General features: G+C 39.8%; 1 protein-coding gene across 4 annotated transcripts in view; it reads right to left on the bottom strand.

Moving 5' to 3' along the window:
* The window catches only part of ARHGEF28 (Rho guanine nucleotide exchange factor 28), a 125,821-nt gene that overhangs the window by 40,417 nt on the left and 69,599 nt on the right, over positions 1-15,805 (bottom strand). For 2 of the 4 annotated variants that reach the window (XM_057406122.1, XM_057406125.1), the window contains 8 exons: positions 10,671-10,801; positions 9,539-9,813; positions 7,325-7,466; positions 5,932-6,043; positions 3,662-3,742; positions 2,767-2,806; positions 1,793-1,916; positions 346-478 (listed from right to left, as the gene is read on the bottom strand). In XM_057406122.1, coding sequence (XP_057262105.1) covers positions 346-478; positions 1,793-1,916; positions 2,767-2,806; positions 3,662-3,742; positions 5,932-6,043; positions 7,325-7,466; positions 9,539-9,813; positions 10,671-10,801 — 1,038 coding nt within the window. The remainder of the gene's footprint in view (positions 1-345; positions 479-1,792; positions 1,917-2,766; positions 2,807-3,661; positions 3,743-5,931; positions 6,044-7,324; positions 7,467-9,538; positions 9,814-10,670; positions 10,802-15,805) is intronic. The other 2 variants (XM_057406123.1, XM_057406124.1) reach the window with 1 other exon arrangement.

The raw sequence follows: 15,805 nt of genomic DNA, 5'->3' as shown, positions 1-15,805 counted from the left end.
GTCTCCAGCCTGCAGAAAATACTACTCTGAGGCTTCACCTTTTTCCCTCCTACAGGTCCAGTTCCCTGAGAATGCTTTCATGTTACAGCCCCTTTGCTAGGAAGAAGTTTTTGCCTAATGTGTTGGGAGATGGTGGTGGTCTCTTCTGAATCCATCATCTGCTGTCCTTCCTCCCTCTCCCTTGCCAACCTCAGATCATTACATAAAGGAGGTGCATCCAATTACATAAAGGAGGTGCATCCAAATCTAAGTAAGGTTTCTTTTTGAAACAAAACACTGAATCAGAATCTCAAGGCAGGATTCAGAGCACTGTAAGTTCACATGCAAAAGCCAACAACTACTTACAAGAGCACTGCAGTGACTCTCTTCCTAGAAGTGCCTTTTCACAGGCCATACATGGCATAACTCCTGAGAAGGTTCCATTTGTAAAATTGTGCTTGTTCAATTTCTCTTTATCTTTGGTATCTTTATTTTTTGTCTTCATCCCCAAGAGCAAAGGCGGCGGGGGGGAAAAGGGACATTAGAAAAGAAGCAATTGAGTAATTTTAAAATACTTATTCCCTGTCCTAGAAGTCTTGTAAGCAGTACACTGTTATCATTACACCCAACATTGCTGAAGTCCTAAAATGATACAGGAATTGGTTTCACTGGCAGCTAAGCCAGTCAGCATTATCATGGAAGACTGGCAGAAATACATTCATAAAGCTGCAAAAAGGGAAGGGTCAGATGATAAAATTTAAGAAGTGTTACTGACTCCCTGCACACACACACAGATACCAATGCCTCCATCTCCCTGAGGCATACATGCAAACTCATGCCTCTGCAGTTAAAGCTGCAGTTATGTAAATTTAGACAACTTGCCTTTAGGTCTTAGAAGACATTAGAAATAACCTATTTTTAATAAGGCCTATTTTTACAGTACTTCGATTGATGTCAGTACACAATCTCTGAGCAGCCCTGGTAGTTATCCTTTAGGAGACCACACAGACACAGGCTAATGTATGGCTGCTGGACCGGACATACACATTCACAGCCAGTTCTGACACTCTTGAAGATACTGCCTCAGCCAACCACCTTAAAATTCACCTACCTTAGGATATCCTGGGGCATGGGAGGGTGTACTAGAAAGACTGCAAAATTGCCAAAAGGCCAGCTAAAAGATCCCATAGGCCAGATCCATCTCTCAAGCTGCTGACTGATGCTGTTAATCTAAATTTCAGATGTCTCAAAATTAAACCACAAATGTTCTAATCTACCTTTGGTAGTAAGTTTGTTTCAAATGTGAAGACCTCAAGTCTGCAATTATTTAACTCTAAGTAGTGCTTACTCATGCAAAAAGTCCCATTAACTTCAAGCAAGGCAAATTCAACTGATTACATGCCAATGTAGAAGTTACAGACTCAGGTATTTGTTGAAAGCAATTGCAAGCACAGGCCCATACCTCTTTATTTAAAGAACAGAATTATTTCTGAAAGAAATTAATGCATTTAAACTTTGGCTAAACGGCCAGATGAGATTATTAATAACATCAAAATAATGGCAAGGGAAATACTTGATGATGTTCAGCAAGGTTACTGTTTAAAAAGAAAGCTGTTTTTAATATGAAGGCGATTTCAGGGTATCCTGCATATGTTTTAAAATAAAATAAATTTTTAAAAAAAGTTTCTTCCTAGTATTTTCATGTGGTTTTGTAATAAACAACTTTACATAAAAAATTATATTCGCATATATAATTAATTTAATTACAGTGACATAATTATATATAATAACATGGATTTAAATCCTAAATTACCTTGCACTTATTCCGTGTGCTGGTCATTCTGTTCATCAGAAAGCTGAAAGTTCGACTCACTTTACATTTTTCAGACTCATTTTTTGAGGGTACAATATATTTATTCCATTCCTCCTCCTGAATCCTAAAACAAGACCAGTAAAAAAAAAAAACAAACTCATTCCAGCAGGTACAGTCCCTTAAAAGAAAGTAGAATCTGGATGGTGATTATTCCACCTAACATTTACAATTAACTATTTGTTATTTTGAGGGTTTAGCTGATGTTATTAAAAAAACTCTGCAATCCCTCTTTAAGTAAAGGAGTAGCACTAGAATCATAGAATCAATTAGGTTGGAAAAGACCTTTCAGATCATCAAGTCCAACCATTATCCCAGGACTGCCAAGCCCAGGACTGCCAAGCCCAGGTCACTAAGGGCCTCTTCTACACGGTTTCTGAACACTTCCAGGGACAGTGACTCCACCCCTACTCTGGGCAGCCTGTTCCAATGCCTGAGCACCCTTCAGTTAAGAAATTTTTCCCAATATCCAGTCTAAACCTCCCCTGGTGCAGCTTGAGGCTGTTACCTCTTGTCCTGTCTTGCTCCACTAGCCCGTGGAGCCCTCTGAATGTGCAATGTGTTACAAGCATGTGTAGTTCACAACTGGTACCAAATATCCCTTGCTTTCATTAAGGTGTTTTGGACCTTAATGATCCAAAGGCAGGTAGGCACACAGGCACCCGGCCGCACGGGTCCCTCTGTGGCGTGCCGCAGATGCCCACCGCGGGCTGTGCAGCGCGGTGAGGACAGCAAGGAGAGCGCTGAATTCAAGCATGGGTTTACAGATCCAGCGGGCACGGAGTGCGCCCCTAAACAGCTGCTAAAACCCCGCTGCGAGAGGTGCCTCGGCCTCTTCCCTTCTCCGCTCCCTAGATGGCATTCTTGTATTCGCTCCCGGCGCCCTCAGCGCGGTATGGCGCGGTAGGCACTAGTACCTTTTGTCCCGGGAGTGCTCCGGAAGACTGTACGCTCGCTCTGCAAGACATGAACAGGTATAGGGCACTCAGGCTGCGAGGTCGTCACGTTTATCTGAAACGTGCGACCTCCACCAGGCCATAAGCTTGTTATTACAGGCTTGCAATGTCATTGAAAATTAGGAAAGCAAAAACATATATACATTAGAAGCAGCTTTTCCTAGGATAAGACCGCTGCCTAGTAAGCTTTGTTTAGTTGTCAGAATCTGCCAGAACTGAGATGGGTATCAGTGAAAGCCAGTTTCTGCAGAAATGTCTGGTTTTAAGAATAACAAAAAGTATTTCTTTTGTTTTTTCTTAATAACCCAGACTTGAATGATTCACACTTCATTTTGCTTTTCACATAATTTGTTGTAAAATACCTTAATGACATTCTTTTAACATTTGCAATTACCTGTCTTATGCAGCTTTATCTGCAGTATTAAAAAAAAAAAATAAATCCCTTTACATGAAGAGGATTATTACTAGTATGTGTAATGCACTGGGTATGTAGTGTTGTAAGTTTACATCCTACAAACAGTAGAGAGGACTCAGATACTTTCCAACAAACTGTCTAAAAAGCAAAATTAAAGAACAGCAATTCAGCGGGGTTGTTCCGGAAGAAATAATAAAATACACACCACTTTACCATTTCCACATTAGAAGCCATTCCATCTTCCAGTCATATTTTGCAAAGCTATTACAGGTATGGTTCAGAAGACACCAAAGAAGCAGCAAGACTAAAAGGGCAGTTCAGTTAGTTGTCAGGCACAATAGGTGCCTCAGGATGTTTTTGGAAGAAATGAAGGTCATGTACCCATGGGAGACGCAAACAGCCTCATGCAAAACGGTGCTGCGGGGTTGGCATTGTACTTACTACAAGGGTGGAGCAGAGACACTGACTTAGAGAGTGAAAGAGCCTGAAGAAGGGATCGACCACTGTTCATGAGCACACCATCTACAGAGCAGGGACAAATCCTTTACTGTTACAGCCTAGTAATACCTTCTTAAATAAAAGCAGGTAGTTGTTTTAAATCTGAGCATACTGAAAAGCTTTCATCAGCAATGGAGAGTGATTTCCCCCTTTTTTTCTCATACTTCATGTACGAAAGACTTTCCTATTGCCTGTGTTCATCTGCTTTGGGTTAGGTTTCAATTTACAAGTCAGTAGCACCTCGCTTCTGAATAGCTAAACCCTGAGAGAGATGTTTTAAATGCTGGCAGCTGGGAAGAGAGGAACAGGCAGGTTTTTGGTGTGCAGACACCTGCACAGGCCCAGACACAAGCACACTACAGCCCATAGAGATCAGGACCTACCTGACCCAGCTTTTTGGACTAAGCTCCTGGGTTAGCCCCATGCTCTGATGCAGCTGCTCAAAGCAAGCACAGCTGTGCCTGCCTCACACAGTAGCCACCACAGCCAGCTGCCAAACACTGTGCAATGCTCCTGTTCTTACAGATGAAAGGGACGAGGCAGGGGGTGCTGGTTGCAGGGATGCACCAGCAGGAACCTCAGCAAACCACCACCCTCCATCCCAGCAGTATACTGCACCTGCAGGGAAGGCTGCAGAACAGACTGCTTCCAAAGCATGGGCAGAAAAGAGTTTCCGCCTTCTCCACAAGACAGCTAAAGGTTCAGCACTGTCTGACCCAGGAGGAAGGGGAGAGAGAATGAAGAGAACACAGGCCTGAGCTCAGATCAGAGCAGGTAATGGTGTCTGGATGAAGTGAGACCAACAGTTTCCTAGCTGCAAGGTCAAAGGAATTCTGGTTTAACTTTAGGAACATGAACTGCGCTTGCTGATCTGCCCAGCTTCTACTTCTGTGGCATACTTTCCCCTTTTTATTCTGCCTTGTTTTGCCAGACTTCTCACCTAATCTGTTAGATACAAATGGTTACAAATACATTAAGTGATGTGGAAAAATATAACATAGCTGCATGCTGCAGACTGCTGTACATGCTCCTCCTTACAAGGGAACGTGGAATCTTACAGTTAATTTGAGCAATCACAAACCTGCTTTTCACAGTTTCTTAAGGAAAAAAGATGTCTGCAGACAATGTATGCCTGCCCACCAGCTATCTCCATCTCACCTTCCCAATGGCTTTTGAATTTGTTGTCTGGTTTCAAAGGTAACGTAAAATTTCCACAACTTTTGTGTGTTTTCATATTTGGTGTCATGGTAGCACAGAATGGTTTGGGTTGGAAGGGACCTTCAAATATCACCTAGTCCAAATCCCCATGCCACAGGAAGGAACATCTTTCACTACATCAGGTTGCTTGAAGCCAAATCCTGCCTGGCCTTAATACTTAAAATGATGGGGCACCCACAACTTCTCTGTGTGTTGATCGCATCTGGTTCATTGTAACTGATACATCCTGCCTCTTGCTCAGGACTAGCGGAAAGCTAAAGGTACACTGGAGGGAGAGACAAGCTGGAAGTATGACAGTGACAGAGGCCAAGCCTCTTGAAATGCAGGGGGGGGTCTTTAAGTGATGTGATCTATATGAAAAGCCAACAGATATATGTATCTCATGCTTTGTATGGTTCTCAAACATAACCCATGCCATCATTGCGAAAAGTGTGTTGTCTTCTAAATATGAAGTTACTGTCCAGAAACAAAACATGTTAGAAACAGTTTGTAAAACATTACAAGCTTCTTGCAGAAACATCTGTGACTCTACTTAATGGAGAGGGTGCGTTTTATTCCCATGGAGATTATAATAGCCCATCCATGTTTCAGATGCTCCCCGGGATCTGCAGGAAGCTGGGCCATCCACCCTCTTTGACACCTCTTCTATGCCATCCAGAGCTTCCTCATGTCTTTGCTGGGCACCCAGCAGGAGGCTGGGGTAAGGATCTTCTGAAAGATTACTGCCCTTGCCTGCATTACTTTTTCTGACTAATAGTCTCCCTGTTTGTGCCTTCCCGGGGATCAGCTCCTGCATCAGGGGAGAGCATGATGGGGCAGTAGATGGGAAAAGAGCAAGTGACAATGGTAGAGGTACTAAAAGACAATTCGACTCTGCTTTCCTGGATATTGGCAAGGTCCATGTACAGGACAGGCCTGAGTAAAGCCATCAGCACTGCACCTGAATCAGGCAGGCAACGGCTGAGGCTGTGCAGGTGCAAAGCCAGAGCACTGACCTTCATTTGGATCCCCAACTGCAAAGTCTCGAGGAAGGTGAGGTCTTCCTAATACACCTTTGGGAGAGGAGCAGGAATAGGAGCGTGACCGAATCCCAGATACTGCACATTCCTACAAGAAATTGCAGCAAGTTAAAATTTGTATAATTTTGAAATGCATCAGTAACATAAACAAAAGAAGGCAGTGACAGAATTTCTGGAAGAAAGGTGACTGACCACACACATGTTTTCTTGGTTTCTTTAAAGGTTTAAGTACAATTTCTGATGACTTGAAGTCTGTCATACTTCCACGACGATAAATCTTTGTATATTACAGGAAATAATCTGTGGGTGCAAGTTAGACTAAAAGGCTAAGAAAAAGCTCACATTCTACTCCAGGCTGGTGGCAAGCACCATCCAAACAGCATTGCGGCCATTATATCCAATGCCCAAGCTACCTTCTTTTACCAAAGAAGCCATTGATCTTATTAATACCTCACAATTATTTCCTGAAGACTAACACCCTGCATTGGTAATTGTCTGTGCCTGAGTTTCCAAAGAAAGGAGTTAGCCTTCTTCTCTTTTTTTATTTCTCTTCTTTTATTGTGTGTGAAAAGATTTTCTGATCTTGAAAGGAACATGCCTGATTTTTGATACATCACTTGTATTTAAACAGAGCCTACTACTAAACTGCTTACCTCATTGTTTTTAAAAGCAATTCTTTTAAAAGCAGCCCTAGCAGAATTCAGTGTTCGTGCTGGACTTTTTTTCTCCTTTCATGTAATCGTTTGCTGAAAGTCAGATAAAGCTCAACAGTGGAAAAAGTCTGCCTAATAAAAGCATAAAGAAACCCTACAAACAAAAAAACACTCTTTGTGTCTGAAGATCTCAGAAATGGCACCACTATCTAATGAAAATTAATGTAGCCAGGAAAATTTAGAAAACTATAATGAAGAGGAAAGATTTGCACTCGTCAATGCACAACCCCCTCTGAATTTCCCTGACTTTAGCAACTGTTTTGAAACAGGCACCAGGCTGGTTTTACACTTTACAAAGCTGTTACCCTTTCACATAACTAAAGCTGGTTAAACATTTGCTTGCTAAATAGGTTTTGGTTAGAAAATGCTGAATCACTGAACTTGAGATATTTCCTTTGAAATGCTTCTGATAAATAAATGATGCTTTTTTCAAAACTGAAGTAAATCTTTGATGGACCTTTCCCATGGCTGCTGCCAAGCCTCCCCACAACAAATGGGGAGCTCCAGCTCCACAGCCCCATATGTGCTGCTCAGCAGAAGGACAAGAATTGCTAACTGGGAACTTATTTTTCTCCTTCAGATTCCTATGTTTCTCAGATTTTTTTCAGTGAATTACTTAAAAGGAAAACAATGCAAAGCAAGATAGTATCAAATACCTCAGGCTGCAGACTGGTGGATAAATCCAATCCATCTCTGCTACTAGGCATGGCTTCTGAAGAGCTGAGGGGAGGGTAGCAAACATGGGATCTGTCCGAAACATCACTTCCGCCATCAACTTCAAGGTCATCAAGACTTGAACTGAAGCAGACAATGAAGCCTTTATTTCCCATGAATTCAAGTAATAATACATCTCAACCTTAATGCAACAATCAAAATACTGCTGTATACTCTGTTCAGTGACAACCCAAAACACCATGATTATGTCAGGTTAAGTCACACTCTGAGGCCCTTCTCAGGTTTGAAGTCACTTGGTCAAGTTTCTCAGTCACTCTGTATAGGACTCACCCAACCTTCTGGATCTCCAGTACATACATTTGCATCACTTGCTACCACACGAATTCCCACCACTGTCAGACACATGTGAAGGATGACTTTCAGACACATGTTTAGCATCTCCCTTAGAATTAGATATTTTATTCCACACATGTACCCTCCCATCTATACCAATGATAAGGAGAACTGAGACAACTAGCTCAGATTTCAGTATTAAGACATGGGTATTATGAATATTTTGTGCAATAATATACAAATATTTTGTTCGATAATTATATGAATATGTGTGTATTTGAAAGATATGATATGGCTATTCAAAGATATATCTTTTCTACATCCATGACTTGATCCAGGATGAAAGAGAAGTAACAAAATAGATGAAGGAGGGTCTGAGACAGTTCATTAAGATTCACTTCAAATGCTATAAATTTAAAAACATACCAAACTATAAACAGGCTAAGCAATCTCTGGCTGAATCAGTACTTCAAACACCTAGATACTATTTGATTAGCGAGGCTCCCAAGCAGGAGGATGAGTCCTATTAACTGCAAGAGCAAGTTCATGATCTCCATCAGAGTGACTGGAAGGAACGGTTGACTGCTTGCAACAACATTCCAGCCTTACAACATAAAACACTGAATTATGTGTGGTATTTCTAAATAGCCAAAGTTCCTTCCAGGAATAATAGCACAATTCCTTCACACACCACTACAGTTTGTTGAAGGGCAAATATACCGATACTGCCCAAAACTACATCCTCATTACACTTCTGGAGACCATCTTTCGCAATGTTTCCTCATAATAGCCCACGTGATATCTCAAAAAAGAGTTACCTAACTGCATTAAGTTACTGTCGCATTTTAAAATTGGAAAAGTAATACGTGCTTATGTCAGCAGTCAAGCATACATGTCTTACTGGGGTAACTTACCCAGGGAACTTTTCTGACATAAAAAGCTGGTTTAAAGACCTGCTAAGTAACTTGCCACATAGCAAAAAATAAAAGCTAGCAAAAAGAAAAGATCTGGGAAGGAATAACTCATAGTCTGATATGTGTTGTATTACCTGTGTTAAAAGATTCTGTCTAGAGGGACTTCATAGTTGCATAAGAAACTCAGAATTAAGGCAGATAAAATGTTATTCCCCACTTTAAATGATAACTGATACTACTGCTTCCTTACTATTTTTACATAGATCTGATGTCCTACCTCCAAGTGGTCCAAACACTTTTGAAAGGTGAGAGACAGATTCAAATTTCCTCTTCTGCAGGAGGAACTATTTCACATCCCTTCTTTACAGAGAAACAGTAAAGCCCTTTTATCACAGAAATTTACTAATTGGTAACAACAAAATTTATAGTTTCATCTTCAAAGCTCTCTGCATTCCTGAATCCAACCAGTTCCAACCATAACTCAAATCCATCTGGAGCAGCATCCTCAGAGAACTGTCTCTCCTGGAAACAGAACCTGCACACCAGCAGAAGAGCAGAAAACAGCCAGAACCTATCAGAAACACAGGGCTGTATTCTGTACTGTGTCTTTTGAGGTAAAAATATGCATACTCAGGAACAAGTTGGTTCAGGCCAGTGCAAAGAATGGAAAGATTCCCAGAGAGTTCAACAGACTTCGGTCTATATTCTTAACAGAGAATAAAACTGAGGGAAGCATGGGTGAGATTTTTGTTAAAAATGTCTTCATAACTATTTTACGAAAACAGATCATTAGGACAATTTAAATATCAGTGATTAAAACTAGTGCTTTTATCTCAGTAATAATATTTATCACTACATATTCCACTACTACATATTCTACGTATTTTGAAGTAAAAGGTTATAAAAAATAATCCTTATTCTGGCCATGTCATCAAGTCAATTCCATACCTTTTTTTTTTCATGTCAGCATACAGTTGGTCCCTATCCTTAATAAATCCATGAGTCTTGAATGAAAAGTATGAATCTGCTCTATACGCATCAGTATGTGTTACACCTGCATTTTCTACATTTTTCAATAGCCTTTGGTTTTCTGCATTTGGAACATACATATGTTGGTCATTCTTCTCAAGAGAAGGAGATGAAGAGCTCTTAGCCTTCATGATTGAATTGGTGGGATTAAGACATGTTTCACTTTTCACATAGTTAGTCTTTAAATCTCCAGCCTGCAGAGAAAAAAATAATGTTGGTAAGAGGCACTAATAAGATATATTGTCAAGGAACAAAGACCAGATTAGTCTTCCATTTTATTTATGGTTATATGTTTTGCCTTTTATTTTCACCTATTATTTTTAGAGCACATGAGTTGAAGGCAAGTTATATGGTAAGAGATTCTAGACCTTGCATTGATTTTTCCATAGTTAGAGTAGCAATGAATTTGCATTTGCAAGTCTACTGGATTTCTCGCTCATATTTATGCCCTCTGTTAAATATATTGATTCATATATTTATAGCTTTTATTAAAAAATAGCCTTGAGTCAAGCAAAAAATATGCATAATACATTAGTCTGGGAGCCATATGGAAGAGAACTCAAACATTATGCAAATTTATTTGGAAAAATCAGCCTACATATCATGCATTTTTGATTTTCCAGCACCTGTTTCCTAAGCTTCTTCTAATATTAGCCAGCATCAGCAGACTTATCTTTTTTGTGAATGTACATAGAATTCAGAAAATCTGAGTGCACGTGATGAAGTTATATTGTGTTAATGTTTCTTAGAAAGAAGCAAACACCATTTAGCTCACAAACACACAGAAGAGACAGTAAGAGCTGCCTTAGAGTTCTTCCTTCCTACAGGCTAGGGAGAATAATTCCTAATTATTCACCAACTAGATCTATTCAAAGGGATCTCATAAATGGGTTATAAAGTACAGAAAAGTTAGGTATTACTGGTTTTATTTTAGAACTTTTCTAATTGGCCATACACCACTGCTGACATTCAGAAGATCTCACTATCACACAAAAGTTACTTTAACAGAAGATGATGAAAAAATTGCCAAAAGATCAAACCATAAGCTTACTTGGTCTACTACCATGCAGTTTGCATATACTTCATCACTTCCACTCATCATGGCAGAAAGTCTGGTTGCAGTAAAAAAAGTAGGTGGAGCCTTGAGTTTCCTGAGAACATCAAGGGTAGACGGTCTCTGATCTGGAAAAAAAAAAATTATGGAAAATATGTCACTAAATTTCAAGCCAACTTCTTCCCATGTATATATACACTGTTACAAAAATGGCAAAATTAAAAATTAAGCACCAAATCTAACGATTACAATTGCAGTAGTATTTGTGTGGCCACTCAAAAATCTACCCATTCTGTAATTGCCTAACACTTGCTGTATCTTCCAAGAAGCCTATAGTTCCAACCCTAATTGTTAGGGTTGGAAGGTACCTCTGGAGATCATCTAGTCCAACCCCCAAATAATTTATAGAACTTAAAAATAAGCGTTCTTGTATCTTGGTTAACAAAACCTTCTATTTTCCATCTAAGCTAGAACTTCATAGAGATGTGTGGTTGCAGAAGTACATAGGACAAGATTTATGGGCTGGGTTGAAATACGCATGTTTCTGGCCTATACATTAAATACCCAACATCTGATACATTATAGGAACAGAATACTGTTCAATTGCAGTCAATTAATGACTCTCCTAAAGCATTCTACCTACTGGAAGCCACATAAATATTAATCTTAAACCAATAAAACAGATTACTGTTCTTAAAACAAAAACCAGCAATAAAATTATAAGAGGAATATAAATAAAATACCACCAATAGTGCCTTTACAGGGTGACAGCAATCAGTCAAGATCTGACCCATGAACAAGGTATTTGGGATGAAGACTGCATCTGACCTCTTTTGGTACTAAAATAAGAAGTTATGAGTCTCACCAGAAATCATTAACAGAAGTCCAGAGTTTAGTTTTCAATAGTGTGTTCATGACTGCAAATATTATAAAAAGCTGCATGGGCTGACTGTTTCACTGCTTTGAGCAGCAAACAGCCAAGTGCTACAAAAACACTGTCAATCTGTCCTGCAGACCCACTTCTCTTAAAGCTGCTTACAAACTTGAAGAGCATACACCTATCCCAACATTTGAGGTTGTAGTCAAGGCCTCATATTATCTTCAGATTGTAAAAACAGCAAAAGTTGGCAAAGTGCAAACCAGTCTTATTCTAGACTGTGTGAAAACAGGCTGAAAAAAAAATAAAAAATTAAAAAAAAAAACCAAAAAAACAAAAAAACCCCACCAAAGTTGTAACGTAATTTTCCTTGTTTTAGGATGCTGGAAGTCAAGCATTGACTTTGGAAATGAACTGAGATAGACTAGCATAAGAATGGTGTGACAGAGAAAAGTATAACCAGCAAAATATCTGAAATCAAAACTCTCAACAAACTTCATTCCAGGTTGTCTGTCATTGAAAATTATGAAAAAATCCTTAGTCTGCATCAGAGATTTACTTTCTGCAAAGATGGGAAGACACCACTAAAGATTTTCCCCAGTCTATATTCCTAAAGCAATGTAACTGCTTTTTGAAGACCACAGAATTATATTGCATGGGTTGGGCTAGAAAGGAACTTTAAAGATCAGCTAGTCCAACCACCCTGCCATGCGTACCGGGGACTGGATTAGAAGCTACACTTGTCAAGGTCTGAGGTATTTGTTTCTTAAAAAGTAAAGAAATAATAAAAAAAAAAAACCAACCCAGACCACTGCCAAAACTTCCATGCTACACCACAGCATTTATTTCATTTTAAGATGGTATCTCATAAAGCACAAGAACAGGAACTCTATACTTAGAGGAAACTGGAAATTCCCATTTTAGAAACAGTATACTATGTATTATTTCACTTCCAGTCCTGGCAGGCCTTGCAGTATCGCGTACCATTAAAACATCCCCATGCCTCTCATTTTGCTTCTCCTTCCTTAGCTTTTAACATAGTTTTAGTGACTGCCATCTTGAGAACTACTAATGCTACAAGCCATTTCTTTATGTCTGCCAAGATCCCAAAGCTTTTCTTTATAAATAGTACAAAAGCATTATTTTCTAAAGAAGTTTTTGGCAGCTAAAATCGTATGGAAACGTGATTTGGCAAAACTGCTGATACTTTCTTGTGGCAAGTAAAGCTTTCCAAGCACTGGTCTTAAACCAACAACCAGGAATAAAAAACATGTCAGGCTCTCTATTGCTTCTTGCATGCTTATTACCTTCCCCAGCATATCCCCTCTTGTATATAAATCCACTGGGTACGACTGGCAAGGGAGGTATTCCGCTCTAGTGCTAGGCAGCTAAGGTTCAATACATATCCCTGAAAAAAAGCCCAGGCATTACAGATTCACAATTCACACTTCATGGCATAAACCCAAGCCTATGGAAACAGTTTCTTGACTTCAGCAACAGTCCCCACTGCTGGGGTCCCTGCAGTCAATGGACTGCACTATGAATTATATGTCCTGAGACAGAAACAACAAAATCCCCCTATTACTTAATATTTTTGTTTATATATCAAGTTCTAATACTACATTTTACATTATTTTAAAATTCTGTAAGACAGTAACAACCTGAGCAACAGCTTCTGAAGAAAGCTGGTGCAAATACAACAAGGTATCCCAGAATATGTTATCTGCAGTACTTTCCATCGGTACTTTCCACCGGTAAATCTTAACTGATTACCGCTACTAAATGCCATATGTTTTTCTGGCAATGCTCCAGTCAGTCTGTTATTAAAGCTGAGATGTCTAAATAAATATTCATTGGGGTTTAAATGAAAACACGAAAGGTAGCAGGTTATTTTGGTCTTCATGTTTCAACATGACCCCACTGTACCTCCTTATTCCTACCTCCACTCCCAGTTTCAACATGCGTGAAAGGACAACTACATCAAACTAAATTTGTAACAAGAGAAGTAATTAAAGACTTTGCTGAATGTAGGGAAGAGCATTATTAATTACACAATGATGGTGCTAGTAACATATTTCCACTGGACAGGCCTACATGGCTTAAAAAGTGATGAAACAGTCGCAAACATCCACATCACACTGCACTTCTACAACCCCACTAATTGCCCCCAGCCTGCCTTGCTGGCTACAAGTTATCTTGGTCTTACAGGGACCATCAGCAGACCTTCCTTTAGGTTAATATTGCAGCAGGTAAGAGCCACTACCTTGGGTACCAGTGCCTGAAAGATGAGGGGTATCGACAACATGGTCTGAAAGATAAGGGGTATCGACAACATGCCTTTTCAAACAAAATGTCTTAAAAATGTCCACTACCCATTCAAAATGTTTATTCTTACTGCAGCTACAGAAGTTTAGCACAGCTTATGAAAAGACAGATAAGACCGCCAGGGCAGACTACATCTGAGAGTGACAGTGTCCCAAAGAGTTTTAGCTCTATAAAGTGTCAGTAACGGACTTTAAGATGCTAAGGTAAAAAAGACCCAAATATGTACTGAAACCACCCAGGATGCACAGCTCATCAAGCTGATCCTCTTGCCAGAGCCGAATGCTCTCTAGCTGTATACTGTGCCATGACCACGAAGAATAAAATAAAGGCATGTTTCCTTTAGCAGAAGCTGCAGCTCTCTGCCATCTGCCTCATAAACACTCAAGAAAGATGTATGCATTATTTACATAGAGGTGAGCAAAAACCACAGTTCTGGGAAGGAGAATCTCCAAACACAGGTAAAATAAAGACCTTGACCAATGAATAACTAGGCACAAGTTCTCTACATCTTCTGTGATGTTGTCTTCAAAGTTACATAGCGAAGGCTGCACATTTTACCAGGCACAAAAAGCTTATAAAAATGCTTTTAAAAAAGAAAGCACATGATCATCATAGCAATAATTCAAAACATGCTTTCTGGCATAAGAAAATGTATAGCCTTGAATGACCTATGTTGGAAAATGGCAAAAACATAACACTGACTGTTTTTCCACAAAATACAAAAACTTAAATTGTTCTATGAGAGCACACAACAAAATAGAAGTGAAATACATTGATGTGACCAAGCCAAAAGCCAGGAAAGAATTTACAAATTTCCTTCTCCAGATACAATGAATAGTTTTCAGACAGCTAATCTCATTTACCCCCAGCAACCTGTGCAGGGGTTAATGTATAACTGGAAGTAACAGAGCTATGAAGTCAGCAAAAATGCAGACTGCTAACCACATCAGATACACTATCCTCTAAATCCAGAAGTGGTCACCTGAATTTAGAGAAAGAAGTCCTCACATTCCTGGCAAGGAGCTGACCTAAGTGACATGAACATCTAGATGTGGACCACACAACCACTTCCAATGAGGGATCTGCATCCCTAATTCAGGCGTCTTAGTGCTTCATTGAGACAGTGTAATTATTCATGACAGCAAAATTTAGCAAGTACATAAGAATAGTAATAAAGGGAGGGTAAAGTGAGGTAGGCTTTGAAGTGCTGTTTTCATAAAGATGAACATTTAATGTCTTAAATCTATGGAGTGGAAACCAAAGCACTGTTTCCTATATACTGTGTGGAAAGGATCAGACATCCACATGCTAGAAACCATACCATTATGTTCAACATGTGATCCTAAAGTAACCTGTAAGAAACACTAAGGATAAAGGCACTTGTCAGTCATTGACTTTGATCTTTGCCACCTAAACATGGGACGCAAGAAAGCATCACTTTTCAACATGGGATTCACAGCCCTGACCCTCCTCACTGAAGAAGAGGCCTTACCTACTTTGCAAACGGATATACAAACAGAAATAAGTTAGTGTCTCATTTTGTACAAAAGCACAACAGATAAAGTACTTTCCCAAGGTATGGGACACTCAGTTTCAATTCCCACCTCTGCCTGAGTGGACTTGGTGCATAACCCCCAGTTCCCAGCACAGTAGGACAGACCGGCTAGAGACAGGTATTCTCAGCACCCCTGAAGTTAAAGCCTCCAAAAAGGCTCTGAGAGTCACTGCCTCTGAACAGGTAGGTCTATACAGTGCAACAGGAGTGGAGAAGAGACCTGGTTTACAGTCATTTCACATTAAATAATGTAATAAACACCATTAGGGGTCTTGCAGCAAGGAAGAAGACCTAGAACACCCTCCCCGGCCCAGTCACTAAGATGCAGTCATGTTCACATTCTCTGCTAAGCCTAATTAACCTTTAATTATGCCA

The sequence above is a fragment of the Pezoporus wallicus genome, unplaced genomic scaffold (genome assembly GCF_028554395.1).
Source record: "Pezoporus wallicus isolate ANWC-B61680 ecotype Strahan unplaced genomic scaffold, APGP_CSIRO_Pwel_v1 contig_7506, whole genome shotgun sequence".
In the NCBI taxonomy this organism is placed as follows: domain Eukaryota; kingdom Metazoa; phylum Chordata; class Aves; order Psittaciformes; family Psittacidae; genus Pezoporus; species Pezoporus wallicus.
This window is presented reverse-complemented; position numbering and strand designations above follow the sequence as displayed.